Source organism: Ischnura elegans, chromosome 5 (assembly GCF_921293095.1).
Source record: "Ischnura elegans chromosome 5, ioIscEleg1.1, whole genome shotgun sequence".
Taxonomy (NCBI): Eukaryota; Metazoa; Arthropoda; class Insecta; order Odonata; family Coenagrionidae; genus Ischnura; species Ischnura elegans.
Window position 1 is genome coordinate 70,320,057 of NC_060250.1, and position 17,325 is coordinate 70,337,381.

At 41.0% G+C, this 17,325-nt stretch overlaps 1 protein-coding gene across 4 annotated transcripts in view; it reads left to right on the plus strand.

Annotated features, from left to right (window-relative positions):
• Positions 1-17,325, plus strand: part of LOC124159035 (ecdysone receptor) — a 567,390-nt gene that overhangs the window by 515,940 nt on the left and 34,125 nt on the right. Inside the window, exon 1 of one of the 4 annotated variants that reach the window (XM_046534524.1) lies at positions 7,510-9,287. The exons of 2 other annotated variants lie outside the window; for them this stretch is intronic. In XM_046534524.1, the coding sequence (XP_046390480.1) occupies positions 8,771-9,287 (517 nt within the window). In that variant the 5' untranslated portion in view covers positions 7,510-8,770. Of the gene's footprint in view, positions 1-7,509; positions 9,288-17,325 lie in introns of those variants that run through there. One more of the 4 variants, XM_046534523.1, reaches the window with a different exon arrangement.

Consider the following 17,325-nt stretch of genomic DNA (forward strand, 5'->3'; position numbering starts at 1 on the left):
CTTTTTTTAGTGGATGGGTGCATTGACCGATGAAGTTTAATGTCGATATCTGAGCTGAGGTCTAAAGCAATCACTGCTAATCGTGCCAGACTTGATTCAAAACTTTAGAGTTGTAGTAGCTGGGTCCAGCCTGACAACCGTGCATACCTTTTGTAATGAAAGGGAATTCTGTGGTTACGATTCGACGCCAATGAAAGTAACTGATGAAGATAACTGAACTACAACCTTGGAAATGTAGAAATGTTAAGCAGGCTTGTTGTACCACCACTTGGACTTATATCATAACTATACTTGATATAAATGGTAAAAAGGAGCGATTTCCGTAAAATTTGACCGTGAGCTTTCCCGATGCCCGCCTCTTGCATTGAAACGTTGATAACAATGGGGATAAAACTGGTAGAAATCGCGAAAGTAACTAATAGTTTCCTATTTATCATATCGCTCTGATGACCTGAATTCTAAGAATCCTAGTCATAATTTGCTGTTTCCTTGAAATTATCATAAGACTTCAAGTAATAAACATTATCTTGCTAAGGTTTACCTTATTTTTCTAGGCGTTGCTGTCATCAGTAAGATGTGAGCTATCAGTGGGTGTACAGTTATCGACTCTGTACTGAAGATCGAAGTCTAATATTTCCCCGAAAAGCACCAAGCCACAACATTCGTAGAGAGGTACAAGTTTGAGCATTCACGCTGGAGAAATTATTTACTTTAAGAATGCAAATTTCTCCTTGTTTATGAAAAGACGTATATGAAATTCATAAATCTATAATGTGAGATCGGTAAAGGATGGATTTTGTGTTCCGAGTATTCACTTTTTGTTCATGTTAATAATGCAAGTCTTTGGCAATCAAAGGGATGGAGCCTGAAGTCATACTGCAATTGGAGCCCTAGATTAAACTTTGAAATGAAAAATAAAGTGAAATATTTTTCGACAACTTTATCAAGACTTTTGAAAGACCCAACGTAATGCTGTCGACGGATGATACAGCAAAATCTCCTGATGGTAGAACTCAGGCAAACTCTTGTAACTTTACGCACTTTAATCACACTTACCCCGTCCTAGGTTCCTAAGTGTAACACTCATTCTCAACATCGAGTTAAGCGTGAAAAATTTGTTAATATGTGAAATATAAATTTTTACCGCTCGCGGTAGAATAAGAATCACGATAAATGTAGTAATCCTTTACTAAGGGCAGAGAGACTCACCCAAGTTGGAAGCTGATATCTAACCGTTATGTGCTGTGGTGATGTAAAACAAAGCATTGTGACTCTTGAGGAATCTGAGTGCGTGTTGGGTATAAAATTCCCTCAGCCAAACGTTTTCCCGAAAGGTGGCTAAAAGTGAAACATTCGAAAATATATTTCGTGGGCATGGGTATGTTTATGACTAATCGGCTGAATCATCCCAGCCCAAGGCACCATGATTGGCTAGCGGGATACTATGTAAATGTAGATGCTGACTGACTGCCCCGCTGACGTCGATTTGTCGTGCGCAGTTCTCACGTTTCCTCGGGTCCACAGAGGCTAGAGGCGGCCGGGGGAATTTTGAATGCCGGAGTGATATGGGCGGGTCACGGTCGTGACCGAAAACAAATGAGGTCGCATCTTAATTCCTCTCCCCTCGGTGTCTTCGTTTTCGCCTTCCAGTCCCCTCCACTCCGACTAACCTCCCTTCTCCTCTCTCCTTTGACCCACTTTCAGGTATTTCTTGTGATTAGAGGCGTCCTATCCTCTTTTGGCGGCTAACACGTATTCCCTCTCTTTAGGTCTCTTGCTCTCAAGCGCCAATTCGTCGGCAACGATTTTAAGACAAGCGCAGTAATGAGTTTACCGCATTTCCACGGCAGGCGTCCCTCCAATAGTGTGCCGATGGTTTGGATTCATTTCATTCCGTCAGCGGGAAATCTTTCTGATAATATTATCATTAATAATAAAGTTACACGTCGACCATTCGGTCGGGTGATAATATAGATTGGTTTATCCAAGGTAACAATTTAAATTATTCCTACTATAGTCACAGCAATTCGTAGTAGGTGGAGGCTATCCTGAATAAATAGTTCAAATAATCAAATTGGAAAATTGCAATGGAAATTCGCAATTAGGTTCTATGCAAACATCAATGCCATAAGTATTATCGTTATGAGCGCTCAGATATTCATTTGATCTCTAATATTTGTTTAACTTCTTCACTGTTTTCTCGCTCATCACTACTTTTGAATTTTAGATTTAATTGATAAGCTCTCAACGAAATTGCATGCCTGTGTGTTCGTAACATGTGACATTCACTCAGAATTTCTCGTTTCCGTTAATTCAGTAGAGTTGAATGTTGTGGGACTTAGGTAATTACTGGTGGGTTTCCTTTTCTTTGATAAAAGGCATATCCTATCATGGCAGCAGAAATTATATAGTTGAGTAGCTCTACTTGTGGGGAAAAATGAATCATTCAATGTAATAACTCATATGAGGGACACGTTTTAGGTGATTTATTCTTTACAGCGTGATGTGGAAAATAATTACTGGTAATTATCTGCGAGAAGATTGATTCAATCCCTGGGGCTTGCATCTGTCCTTAGAGATGTGATGCCATTACTCCCATACGGTCGTTTGATTTTCGTAGGTTTCATGTTGTTGCTAAAAGATTCAGTTTCAAATGATTATATAAGGGAATATCTACTCATATTTTCCCCCAGTTATTCATCGCCACAAAAGCTGAGTTAGCAGTCACGAGCAAGCCTACCGGGCTCATATTTGAATGATTGTTTGCGCAAATGGCTTTTATGATTATTAAAGTCTTAGAACGTGATTGTGAAGCATGTGGTAGGCATTTATGGGCTTTGGAAAGTGTTGAGATTCCATCAGATGGTCCCTTGACAACCCTACGTCGTGCAGAGGGATACGAGGCTCAAGTTATTGGAAATATTGAATGTTGATCATGCCAGACTTTGTGAATAGTCGCATTCACGCTGCAGATCAAAAGATTCGTCCAATAGTTTCTCAATTTTTCGGGAGGCTTTGATCCACGATACTGCAGCGTTATTGTTCAACAACTGGGCAGCATTTTCAATTCGAGGAGAGCTTAAGTTTGTCATTATTGTCAAAAGTATGAAGACTATTCAATAATTATTGGAAGTTTAATCGTCACCTTTCTTAAACGCTGTAGAAAAATAAATTTTTCAATGGGAATCAGGGTCCTTCAGTTAATATCTATCAATAGCGCTTTAATGCCCGGTGAATTATTGTTTTATTCTCGGTTTAGTAGCCAAAGAGGCGTCTAAGTAACTTAGAGTTATAGTTCATCCGCTGCTGAGAATTTATGAATCCCGCTAGCCTATTAAATGGGGTTAGACCGATCCACATAAAATTACTGTAGAAGTAGAAAAGTGGTAATCATAAGCGTTGTTTTCGTGCGCATATATTCGAGTATGTTGAAAGTCCTCCAGGTGCTGCCAAAAATAGTGATCAATCCACCCAACTAATGCAACGGCTTTAATTATTCCCTTCTGAATCCTAAGTAATGAAATATCTGCAGTCTACTCGCAGGTGACCTATTCCTCCTTCTTTTGGTGTTGAAGTACGTGACTTTGAAATGGTATGTTGTGAAGAAACATCACCTAACCGAAAGGAATGTCATTTTACGAGCCTCGGCAGTCATTGGTCTTTTCTTGATAGGCAATCCGGGGTAACCGAAAGGAAAGATTACATGTAATTAATGTTTCACAATCGAAGAAATAAATTAAATGGCTCACTTGTAATCGAAAAAATTGTGAGGTACAGTTTTATTAGTTCCGCTGTTACAATGACGATCAAATAAATAATCGTCAATGTGAAATGCAATCACAGATAAACAAAAGGCTATCTAATTAGGTCAAAGCTACTCCTTGCGTTTGTATGCTTTTACTGTGCAATTACTGGTAGACTTATGCACAATGGGCATTAATGTCGTACGAAATCGTAGAAAAATTGATTTCTTGTAGGGTGCTGTGTGAATTAAAACGAAGGAAATTTATTCAATTTTCCGCTTTTAAGGAATTTCTGTGGGTTCACATATACGTTTAGGCTGGCTGCATCTGATCATTGCGTATTTGGCGAACGCTATCGTTTAACAAAAATATAATTACCCCCTAATTCTAAAAGAGTGTGGCTCAAGCAATTGTTTCTCATTAACACATACACATAACGCATTAGAAAATGCGTTTGTCGGTGGACCATTTCTGAGATACAATGGCGCCTCCGCAATCTCGATCGTGTCGCAGCAACGAAATGAAGTCAAATGAGTGCGCATCACTTCATAACATCGCGGGAATTGTAAAATAAGACGGAATTATTCATGCGCCGTGAATTTTTTCTGGAACGGTATCCTGTATAACTAGCGACGACCCATTTTTGGGTATTCCTAGAGCGGTGAAGGGGAAGGATATTGGCCGGCGGTGTTACTGGTTTAAGCCGTGTCCCAACTCGTTAGCCATTAGGCATCATGTATTTAGCCAGCCAGATTCTGGGCAGCCAACCACAAGGGAGCATGAATTGGGACATCCTTACGGAGGTGCTGCCATCTACTGGGCACTAAGCCAATGCAAAACAAGAGATAATCGGAATGATTTGAACAAATGATGAACAAAACCCACCCTAAATTGTTAAAATGTGATTTTGAGTATTAGATGTCGGAGAAGAGTATTTAATCATAATTTTAGTATCTTAGACAACCTTTTTGTAATAGTAAAGTAGGGGTATACTTTCAAATTCGTATTTTTAGTTCCGTATGGTTTTGTTAAAGAGGTTTTAGCTAAGTTGGTGGCGAAATGTTAACGTATATCCCTTTTAATTGGTTTGAAATATTTAAATAGTCTCTCAACCAAGTACTTTTTTGAATTCCTTATATTTTAGCAATTTAATTTTTAGTTTTGTATTATTAGAACAGGTCTATTTAGTCTATTCAAACGGTTACCGTCTGATTTGGGATTTATTTTCAAAATTTATTTGAAGTATGGTTTACGTACAAAAATCAGGTTTCGGTATCATCTTTTAATCACCATACATTTTAATTTTTGTTACTTATTCCGATTCCAATTTCGGGACTTTGTCCAATAACATATAATAATAATTGTTTATTCTTACGGGTGTTAACCTAATGTACAAAAAGTGTTAAATAAGAATTTAGACATAGTGTTACATAATTAAGAATATATTAGAAGCATATAAACATCAATAAGCATTATTTAACACGTTAGAAAAGTAAACGGTAGCAAAAGATAACATGTGATCGGTATAAAAAGTTATAAAATAACATATACATACACAAGAAGCATATAAACATTAATTAGCATTAAAATTAACGCCGCCTTCTCTTTAACTAATTTCTCCGTAATTATTACACTTCCATTAACGCAATTTCATTATTATAAACAAAATAAAAATTAATAATTATTCGAACAAGTCTCAAAATATCAACACTACTTGCAAACAAGTACTATCCGTTGTTGACAGCCATGATGCCCTTTCTCCTGAAGACGCTTTGCACGCTTTGAATCATGGGAAAAGTGGGGCGAAGGATGCACTCCTCGATGCCTAAATCTGGCGGCCGCGTTAGCTGCCTAAATTCCCTCCCTTATGCTGGCTAACGAGTTGGGACATCCTTCCAAGATGGCGTCATGGCTAAATCCTGGAATTGGCATAGCCAAATGGTCAATTGGGACACGGCTTTAGTCGAAGCAGGGCACCTACCTACCTACCTACCAGTCGTCTGCGCGCTTGCGTCATGGCCAGCCAATCAGCGTTTAGTACAGTGGAGAGGGCGGGGCTGCCAAGTTGCGAAAAGGAGTGTCGTAGGATAAGGGGTTGAGAGAGGTGGCGGGAGAAAGGATGAACAGAAAGGGAGAAGATGATGAACCTGTTCGCAGGCGAAGAAATTGAAAACGCGGTGCCAACCCAAAAGTGAAGCAAATCCATTGGAAAGTGATTCCCAGCGGCTAAATGAGCCGCGATGCGCGTGACGGATAACGCTGCGCTTTAATGGTATGCTAAGATAATAACGGATTGAGATCTGGTGTTGTGCTCGCCGGTAATGTTTTTATAACGCCCAGCGTATCTCATCACGTCCCAAATGTACCAACGTGAGGTAATGGATGCTTTTGTACATCTCAAAGTATTATGCTTTATCAGGTATTGACTGATTGAAACTTCCACCAAAGAATTTTTAATTCGCTTCAGTATTCTGGCTTTCCATTCGTGGATTTTTCGTGCTATTCATGGCCTCATTTGCCATGGAAAACCTCGGGTGGAAATGGGAGTTTCATAGAATACTCATAGAACTATTGAACGGTCATTATTAATTCCGTTTTTAAAATATCTAATAGTGAATCTGCAACATATAATATCCCCGTAATCAAAACTCATTTTTAAAACGCTGTCATACTGTACCATATGCTCTATCTTCGTTCTACCCTTCCACAATTTTCATTTTTTGAACTGTTTTTGCTTAAGACTTACTAATGAACGTATTATAGACACTAAAATCGACTCAATACTGCTTAATCACTATTTTGTTTTCAAAATGGCTCTATCTTTATGCTGAGAGGAATAAATGAGACGTCTTTAATATGAAGTTTCACCCGAAAAACTCACATTTGCTTACATTTTTAGAAATATTGAATACTAAGCAATGATTAGGCTAATTAATTAGCACAATGATTTTATTTCCGTGATATGGAAACCAGCCTTCCGAGCAACTACATACGGTCTTATTGTTATAATCGCATGGAAATTAAAATGTTGCTTTTAACACAGTGTTCTATTACAGAATCATTGCCCTTCTAGAAGCTAGTGATAACCGGCATTGAATCAGCAACGAAAATATTATCCTGAACTTTTTTTTTCATTTCCATTTAAATGAAATTAATCGCGCCCGGGATTAATGAACTACAATCTCCTTTTCTCTCTTAAATCAAATATCAGTAATCATATTACCTGGTGAGTAGATATAAGTAAACTATCCGAACTAAACCGTCATCACAAATCCTGAATTACATTTTTCATGTATTCCGTAAACGGCACGTAGAATATCGGTCGTCCAGAGAGCGGAGCCTCAGGTGTGAGGCACGGAGAAGCGAAACCGTGATTTCTACAAACGGTGTAGTCGGCCAGAAGTGATCGTCATCCTGTAGAGGGGAGGAGGTGGTCTGTCGGGGGTAGGGGAGTGTTTGACCGCTGGAGGGGAAGGTCCGAAGGGGAGGATGGAGGTTGTTGAGTGGGTAGGGAAGATTCCTCTGGAGAGAGAGAAAAAGGTATCCTTTGGCTTTAGCCTGCTTTGGCTTTCCTCCTCCGGCCGAGAGGCACACACCGGCCCGTCGTCGAGCTTTCGACTCTGGACGGTAGGCGGCGGGCAGGACGGCGTGTGTGGCGATGCGGTGTAGGTTTGTGTGTGAGGGAGCCTCAGGTTGCTTTGCTGTTCGGTGACGTAGGAGTCGGACATTCAGGGGAGGGGAGGGGCAAGTGTAGTGCGGTGGATAGGGGCAGGAGGCAAATGCGCTCGGAAGAGGGCCTCTAGTTGGAAGGCAAGGAGGGGGGATGACTCCGCGAGTGAAGAGAGGGGCTTTGACATTGAAAAAGTTCGTCGGCAGTGAAAGTTGTTCGCCGGTTGCGGGAGGAGGTCGTTCTGGTGCTCCGCAGTGGTGCTTCGTGAGGACAAGGCTGGGATTTTTTCGTCCAGTGATCTCCGACGTGTGGATCTGCCATCCATCCAAGGTGACACTTATTGTTGAGTGACTTCTTCGGTGACCGAACCGTGTGTTGTGCTCAGTTCTATGGAATGGGAAACTGATATCAGGAGTGCCCGATCGCTGTTTTGTGTCCCGCGTTGTCACGGCCGAGTTAGGATCCGAATTTAGCGATCTTACGAGGATTACGCGGCGAGAGACTTCAACGCCCGACATTAGTGCATGCCTCTCTAGGAGACGGGGGTGAGCCAAGAACGCTTGAGCGACGGCTCGCTTGAACGTGCATATTTTGTGTCGTCATCGACGAGCATTGTTGGGTAATCCCGGTCAAGTTCTCTGCTTCGCGTATCGTGGACGGCACCGTTTCAATTCTTGCGAATCCTCGCGGCGGACTTTTCTTGGATTTTCCGCGCGTCGATTCATCGCAAAGTTTTAGTCACCTCTTTTAGTTTCCTCACGGCATTCCATCGGAGTGCCTTGCCTCCTCCGCTGTGATTTCTCATCTCAGGATTTGTTTGGCGATAATATTTGGTGCTCCATTAGTGATTGCGTGCTTTTGTATCCCACCGAAGTGGCCATTAACCTGGCGAGTAAAGTGCTTCCATTAGGAAGTGGAGTGGGCTTTTTGTTTTATCAGCGCGTAGACCACCAGTGTCGCTTCGGTGTGTTTTGTTATTAAGGACGGACGTTGACTTTTCCTGGAGCGAGAGGTGAGAGACCTCTATCCATCCCTTGGAGTGCTAAAACATCGTGCCACCCAACGTGGGAGTCCCTTGGATGTTGATAGCCGCTCCTCTGGACCCAAGGTGACCTTGCGCAGCGGTTGCCTGTCCCGAAAAGGGACCATCCCCAACCAATAACCATACCTGTTGGTGCTCGAACGTCCCACAAAACCCGTCACCCTGGGTCCGATCTTCCCGACCCGCGAGAGCGCCCTGGGCGTCAGGCATGGGCCCATCCGGCCCGAGCACCGTCTGAAGTGCCGGCCGGAGCAGGCGGCGGGCGCCGGCGACGAGGACGCGTCCCTGGGCGCGGTGGCCGCGCTGCCGGCCTTTATGCGCGCCTACCCGGCGTCCGCGATGCAGCTGGGCGATGAGGGCGACGAAGAGGTGACCTCCTCGACCACGCCGACCTCCGCGTCCGCCAAGGTGAGGGGCGGCGTTATCCTGCTGGGGCCAGCGTCCCCCTTGCCCCCGCCGCCCCCGCTCATGACCACCGCCGGTACCATCCTGCCCCCGCCGCCCATCCTCGCCGCGGCCGCCTCAACCACGGCCCCAGCCACCGCCACTGTCGCCGACATCAGCGAGGTGGACCTCGAACTGTGGGACTTAGACTTGAACGGACAGAACGTGATGATGGGCGGGGGTGTTGGCTTGACGCCGTCCGGGATGCATCCAGCGCATCTGACGATCACGATGCCTCCGACGCCCGTGTCCATGGTGCCCAGGAGATTTAGCAGCAGCAGTGCAAGTAGTGTGGGTAGCTCGGGTGCGGTGGGACTCGCGGCCGCAAGGAGACAGAGGAGGTTGAGGAGGACGTCTTCTTCTGACACGAGCAACGAATCCATCTCAGGTAGATGAACGCAGCCTGTACTCCCCTGCCTCACGCCCTTGAGGCGCGTCTTTGAGACTATGACGGTAGCTATGTTTTTCTGCCGGAAATTTCGTTCAACTGTAGCCTCAACTTTTTATGTTAAAACTATCCTTTTATTCATTCCTGCAGTACTTGACACCTAGGTAGCCTTTATTTATAAGTTTTTGGCTCTCGAAGAAGCTGGTTTTGTTTATGATAAAGGGTTTTTTTGGTTGTCTTAAGGATGCCGAAGTATTGACGTTGGTTGGCGACTGCAGTAGAGGGAGTAGAGGTACAAATTTCAATGGCCTCGCCTGACGAAATATACGCATTCTGTACGAAAGTGTCGTATTCCACTGTACTGACTTAGGTTATCTCTTTCTTTTTCAAAATAAAAAAAAATATAACAGCCCATCGATAAGAAATTATTGACAAAATATGAGCTGTATTTATTTATATATTAATATAGTCTGAGTGAGTCAAACATGCGAATTTCCATCCTTCTCCAAGATTTTTTCAAGTCACATCATACGATTATCGTAATTATTCCTCAATATGCTACTCAAGATGCATGCAAGCGAGGGAAGTAAATATATGTGTAAAATACTATCCATATGCTCAAGAGTATAAATTATTTAGGATCATTCTGCTGTTCAACTGTTTTGTTAAAAATGTCGTCATTCATGTCTTGAGAATGTATTCTTCAACAGAAATATTTTTCGTTTAATTATCATCATATGTATTATTTATTGTACCTTGAATGAATTAACATTTTCCACTATTTTTAGCATAGAATTTTCGAAAATGATAGAGTTTTGAAAATAGTGTACTCATTAAATTGTTTAACAATTTGGAAATTGGTAATTAATTCAAAAGTTACTGGAGGAACAGTTCCACCACATCAACCTTGGAAATTTGTATCATTTATTTCTTTACCTATTAATTTTTTTATCGACATAACATTAAGACAAGCCGTATGAGTATTGCATTGAATTTTTTATGGTGTATTTCATTGAAAATTCCTTGATACATACATAAAAATAATATTTTATTATCGGTTGGTTAAAAATTCGTATAGACTTCATTGAAAGTGCTAGGTTTTCATGCATCAGTCGGCATGTATAGCAAAGCTAGATGATGGAAATAATTTAAAAAACCTTTTTTGTACCTGAAAGGGTCCATTGAAACCATAGAAAATTTATTTCCGAATAAGTTGTTTATTCATTTTACACTAGCTTTTCCTGCAATTAATGACATCGTTTTCTCTTACGATTTCGATTCTTAATCAGTACCGATTTCTTTATAGCCCCTGTTGAATATCAGATTTAAAAATGGTAAACACAAACCAAAAACATCTATTTTGGATGATAGTTGTGATGCATTTTGAGTATGAAATTCTATTTGAGCCTTGTGCGAAGTCTGTCCTCTATCATAGTTTAAGTTGACTATGTGTGAGTGTTAAAATGAGGACTAAGTTTCGGTATTGGTTTTTCTCCACAGTATATTTTGGTGATCTGTTAATGCTAAGATTTACCACCGCCCAATGCACGATTTGATTCAATAATATATTGACTCTTTGTTTTTTTCTTCTTTTAAAAGCGTCCTTTGTACTTAACGGCCCTGGATTTAATTAAATCAAGTCGATCGTCTACTGCGTATCTTGCCTCGTCGTTTGATTGATAAGTATATGGCATGAAAAACCTTTATCACATGTAAGATCTAAGACATGTAATCTCACCTATCATTGCAGATTTAAAGCCTCTCACATCACACTTAGCCTCTGGAATGTGGCTGTATTAGGACACACTTCTTGTCTGGTGAAATTGTATATTCGTACATACCAATTTATTCCTAAAATTTACCAAACATTTAATAGAAGGAATTTCTATAGCGGAAGGAAATAGGAGGGAGCTGGATGGGAGTCCAGGAGTGATTTTAGGGATTTAAAAATGAAACTAATGTTTGCAAACATAAATAATTGACCCGTATGGATGGGTGCGTCCTTTGCCGACAGCTAAACCCGTTACTTCGATGCGCTGTCTCTTGCATAACCAAAATTTTTACAGCGCTCTCGCTTTTAGTTTTTCTTATGCTATAAATTATAGGATTTGGAAGAGTGAAGGGTAGCATTTTTATAAATATTACAATAAGTCTGTCTGTATTTGATATTTATCTGTTATGTGAAGGAGCTACCTCAATTTGCGATGACTTTTTACGGTGCGAACTTGCGTGATATTCCGTCATATTATTTCTAATTCGTATTGGAATCAAATTTCATGCCACCCTGTATTTCAATGGGATTATTGATTTGATTATTAGGATAAAACTAGCTCGTTCCTTGGTCGTAGGCGTGTGAGTTCCACCCGCACTTAGATTCAGTGACCTATTCCTTTCCCCGAACAACCATGCCTTTATGGTTTATAATGAGGGAATTGCCCTGTTTGGATTTTAATCAGGTTGTCCTGCGTCAACGGGATTTTTATAAAATTCTTCACCATTATTTTTTAACGGAGTAGTATGCGGTGAGACGCGCGGTTTTTAAAGAGAGGATAAATGAAGTAGTGTGAAAATAATTTTGGTGGAGAATCAAAGTTTCGATCGCGTACCGCGGCGAAGGGTTGAGGTAGTGGACCCGCGTGTCATTTGCGGCGCATCATGCGATTCGCGATCGCAACGGCTCCTCTCCCCGATGTCATGTTATGTCCTTGGAGCGACGCGTGAGATCCATGACCCCGCCCCAACCCCTCTTCCCTTCTGCCCCAGCGCGCCCCCACCCCACTCTCCCCCTTCCCCACTGTTTATGGCCCGAGACCACATTCACCCCTCAAGTTCACCAGAGGTCGCGCGCCGTTCTCGTGTTTTTGTTTTTGCCACCCGCATTTCGCCGTCCGCTCAGTGTTTATTTCTTTTGGTTTCCAATGGGACAGAATCCCACATGTTTTTCCTCCAAATTATCTACTACCCGAGTTGTAGGTATCATTTGCTTAGACTGTAATGTCTGCTTTTTTCCCGGCGATCAATGGCGGTGAAGATTTCTCGAGTCTCACACCGGGTGAAGTCTTCCACATCTCCTTCCGACGTTCCGATATGTAACTCGCCAATCGTCCGCAGGGATTCAGGAATCCAATGAATTCGAATTTGGATTCCTGAATCCATGAGGATGATGGGCGAGTTGTAAAACGAATCCTCGGAAGGAGATATGCAGGACTCTGCCCGGTGTGAGGCCCTAGAAATCTTCACTGCAATTATTTTAATCTTTAATAATTCCTATTGTTGTCAAAATAATGTCATCCTCTTTTCATCGAAAAAATCGTTGCGTCTGGGAGTCGACGACCCTTTTTGATATCTGCTGACGTGCATGGTTGGTCCGAGGTTGCCAGTACTTAAATTTAGGGAAGCCTTCGAGCTCGTCAGCGGGGAATCGTTTTATATTTTTTCGAGAAACTTGAAGCTTAGATTGAGCTTTGAAAACCTTAATTACATAGTCGTATGTTAATTCAAACCGCTTAGTAGGAACTTGTTCGTAGGTAGAAAACTTGCTAACGAGGATAATATTTTTGCTTTCGACCGGGGAGTTGGTTCTGACCCTCCAGATTAGCATGATGAAGGCCGAAAAGAAGGCTAGAAACGCTCCGACTAAGTGGCGTGAAGTTGTGGAATTGTTATCCGTGGGTAGAGTTTAAGTTACCGTTAGTTATTTTTAAATGGAAATTTTTGGATATAATACAATGAAGGTATATTTCGTATTAAATTTACTGTCTTGCGATGTGTAGTGGGAGAAATTCTTGGCTCTTTTTTCGTTCTGAAGGTAATTTCGTCGAAAATCACAAGACAACTAGTATTCGCTCAGTAGAACCTTTACACCTGATGAAATAACTTTCCCATCAAATGCCTCATCACGGCGTGTCGTGGCTTGTTTAATTCTGATTCAAGCTCTGGTTTATTTATATTTTTCGAATCTCCATCGATCACATACTTAGTAACTTTATGTTTTCTCTTCAAACATGAGGTAGGAAAGACGAATGAGGGAGAAGACAAATATTAGGCAGTCTAAACTTTTCCATACATTGCATTGGCCGTTTATATAAAAATTGCATAGTGTGTGCCTGCTATTTTAAATTGTTTGAAGACTTGTTTACTCCAATGGACCGTTTAGTCAGCTTGAAAATTTTCAAAATGTTTATTTCTTGTTTTTATATTTTACTATGCATTCGTTTTTTAGCTATATATTACCCACTGGCGTGCGCAGACTCGCGGGCAACTCGCATTACTATTCAATTACTTACCATGTTTTTAGTACTTTAATCGTATTCCTCTCCGATTAATGCTTTTCAATAGATGCCCGATTTTGTTTTGTTGTCATAAAGGGGAAGTTTGAATTGAAATCCATTTGGCTGTCTAATAGAAATCTTAAAGCCACTCTAATTAATGGGGATGTTACTGATGACATTAGAAAATATTCTTCCTCGAATTCATAAAGAATTACCATGACAACTTCTATCGCATGTTGTTAATGTCCACAATACGTACGGGTACATGTTTGAAAAGGCTCGAACGCGGTATAATCCATTCACTGGGTGTCGAATCTTTGACTACGTCACGAGATTCAAATTTGATGGCTTCATCAATATGTAATGCTGATTTCTTAATCTGAAAGGCACATTGACGATTCATTTTGTTGGGAATCGGTCTCTGAAATTGCAATCAGGTCCCTAGAAATGTTTTCGCGGGATGTTGGATTGCTGATCAACGTAACGGCCTACCCTTGAATTTCTTAGAACTGAATGAGTAATGTATATCAACAGTTTCTAAGTGAATACGTTGGGAGCTGGAATTTCTTGTGGCGCAATTTTATCTGGTAGATTGCTATAATGCAAGTACATTCCTCATAATCGGAAGATAGCTTTCAGTCATTTAATAAGTTTCTTTCCCGAGTGATACTATGGTACAGTAGTCCCGCTTTTTTGTCCAAATTGTATTAGAGTAAATTCGAATGGGCATGAATTCGACATCATTGCTTTTCACGAATTATGCCGGAATGTTGTGTAATATTGGGAAAGATAGGACAATTAAAAATAACTTAACTGAAGAGAAGGGTTAAGGAGAGTGATTGTGGAATCTATATAGTCACGCCAACGACTTATACGGATACTCATGCTGTGTATTGAAGGAAGTTAGGGACGCTTTCAGAGGTGAATCCATTCTTGGTAGAGAAACTTGACTGTCGTAATCCATCATGCATACAGTGAGCCTAGCTCATTTTCGTACGGACGAGGACGTCAGATTGTCCCATCGAAGATTGAGGCGTATGTTCCGTCCTTGATCGCTCGTGGGAAGTGGCGGGAATCTATTAAGGATGTTCCTCTGCGATTCAAAGCAAATGCTTCCGTCCAACTTCTCGGATAGTGTTTTTTTTAAATCTTCTTTCAACTGTACCGTCTTTGATATTAAAATCGAAGTCCGGTGTCAATGCACGGATATTTATTCAACGAATGTATTTTTCAGTTGCCACATTTTCGCCAAATTTTGCCCTCTGCCCAGGTAATAACTTTTGGGAAGAAGTTTTTTTAAGGCGCTTACGTTTCGTTATATTATGATTGTCTTTTTTTGTATGCACGTTGTATCATTTCGTGATTTAACGGCATTCTACATTCCAACTGAGCACGAATAATCATCGAATCGAAGTCCAACGTAAAAATACGGGAGATTAGGTTCAATTGTTTTAGAACAGCATAATTTGTGTTAACCAACGGTTTTTAGCGAATTAATTGTGAGCTTGTATTGCTGGTGGTAGATTGCTGAAATGCAAGCAAATCCCTCACAATCAGGAGACGAGCTTTCAGTCATTTAATGAGTGTGTCGATTTCCAAATTATGGAGCGCGGGTATGTCCATGCTTATGTTGATTGATAGACGATAAGTACGAGTATTATTTTTTTTCAAACCACCGTACACAGCTTTTATTGGCCATTTTACACCAGGGTGTTCAACAAATGTAACAATTTAACGTACATAAATGTACTCAGGCGGGACTCGAACCCGCGACCTCTTGTTTGGCAGGCGAGAACGTTACCTCGCCGCCACCGAGGCCGGCGACAAATTCTCAAACCGAAGGGAATCTTTTTTATAATTTTCGCGTAAATCACAATTACATTGTCTCTCAGTGGGACCTCCGAAACGCGCCAAAAAAATCGGCCACCGAGCCAGGGGACAGGTGGGACGGGTTGAAGTGGTGCTGATGGTTCGCGGGAGGGAAAGTGGGCTGGAGTTTTGGAGGGGTGCAATCCCTCCCCTCTCTCGGCGGCGTCTCTCAAAACCTCCCCGGGACCTGTCTGCCGCGCACCGTCACCTCCTCCCTCCTCACCACCTCGTTCTCACTCCCAACAACGCCCTATCTCTGGTATCCATGCGCCCTTGGATTGGGCGGAGCCGAAACGGACACCATACTACTTTTTGCTCTCCCCTCTTACCCAGTGGAATGACATTTTTCCGCGCTCACGTCATACCTGAAGAGGTCCCACCGCGGGACGAAGAAAGTGAATTTTCGTGAATATTGAAAAGATATATTTTCTTTTTTTTTCTACTTAAATGACTGACGATAAAACACACTGTTTTTTTCAATGTTATCTTGAAATTACACTTAAAAAATAGAAACACTCTGTAAGTTTCTGTGGCTACAAGTTCAAATGTCGATTATTATTATTATTATCTTTTCAGGTTTTTGAATTACTAGTAGTAGTTTAGACTCAACGTGCTCAGTTTAATAAGAATCGTCTTTAAAATGAAACCTGGAATTATAAGCTTAATAACTAAGAAGCAAATATTTAAAAAGGCAACACTTCCTGCCTGATTCACTTGCAAATCAATACTAATGAATGAATCCGAAGATTCAAGCCCCAATGGTGTAGAATTTTTCCATATGTATTTCAACATGAAAATACTAATAAAAGTAAGGTCACTTTCCCGAATAGCAATTCGGTGGTATTGCACAGAACATGGTCGCGATTAATTTTATTCCTATGTCAACCGCAATTGCATTCAAGTAATTCAAGTTGAGCGATAATCCTCGATAGTTGGAGAAAGCCTATTTAGCATGATTTTTGGGTTTTTTCTTCCCCTTATGATTATCCATTCGGAATTTTATCCCATCTGATTTTAATAAGTTAGCTTCATAAATTTCTAATGATTCTGTCAACGTCTGTTAATTTTACGTCTTTTTCCTAAAGGTAACGAAAGGATCAATTACTAATTCTCTGCCAGCGAAATAAGCCATCTTTTTCAATACTGTTTAAATATTCTAACTATGCTACTGCGCTAGTGTCGCTTCAGAATTTTCATTAGAAATTATGTCCAAAACCGTGTTGTTGTTCTTAACCTCTGCTTTTTATAAATTAAGAGTACTATCACTTATTAAAAACCGTCATCACGATCACTTATTGCCATAGAAAAAGGGAAATCCTTAACTTATTGTCTATCTCTTGCTGCATGTATTATGGGTATATGTTATCTTACAATTCGTAACCCAGTTATTTCCGTTAGTTCTTAATTGTTAGCTATGATAATTACTCAATTGGCATGGGGCTGCCATTGAAATACGTGAAAAAGTTGTCTTTGGAATATGCATGGTCGCTATGATTGCCAAGAAAATTGCTCCTACGATTTTGATACGTAACCAAAACGGTAGTAATGTCTAGTGTATGCGAACGCATATGTTTCCCCTTGTAACTCGTAATTCACCAAGTCAGAATATTGTCGTTATTTTAAAAGTGGAAGATTTCTCTATCTAAACCGTGGCAACAAATCAGAATGTGGAATAAAAAATTAGGACAGATAAATCTATTTTCAACATTTTTGTTAACGTAACTTGCTAATATTTTGTGTCTCCTCAACTTTTCGCTTGGTATGTTAAATTCGTAATAAAGGTAGGTGATGGCACATACGATAATGATGCTGGCAGCCACCTGCCTTTTGAGAAAGGGGTATTACGAATGCTTATTTTGAACTCAAGGGTTTCTCCTCTCATCGGCGTCACGATTGAC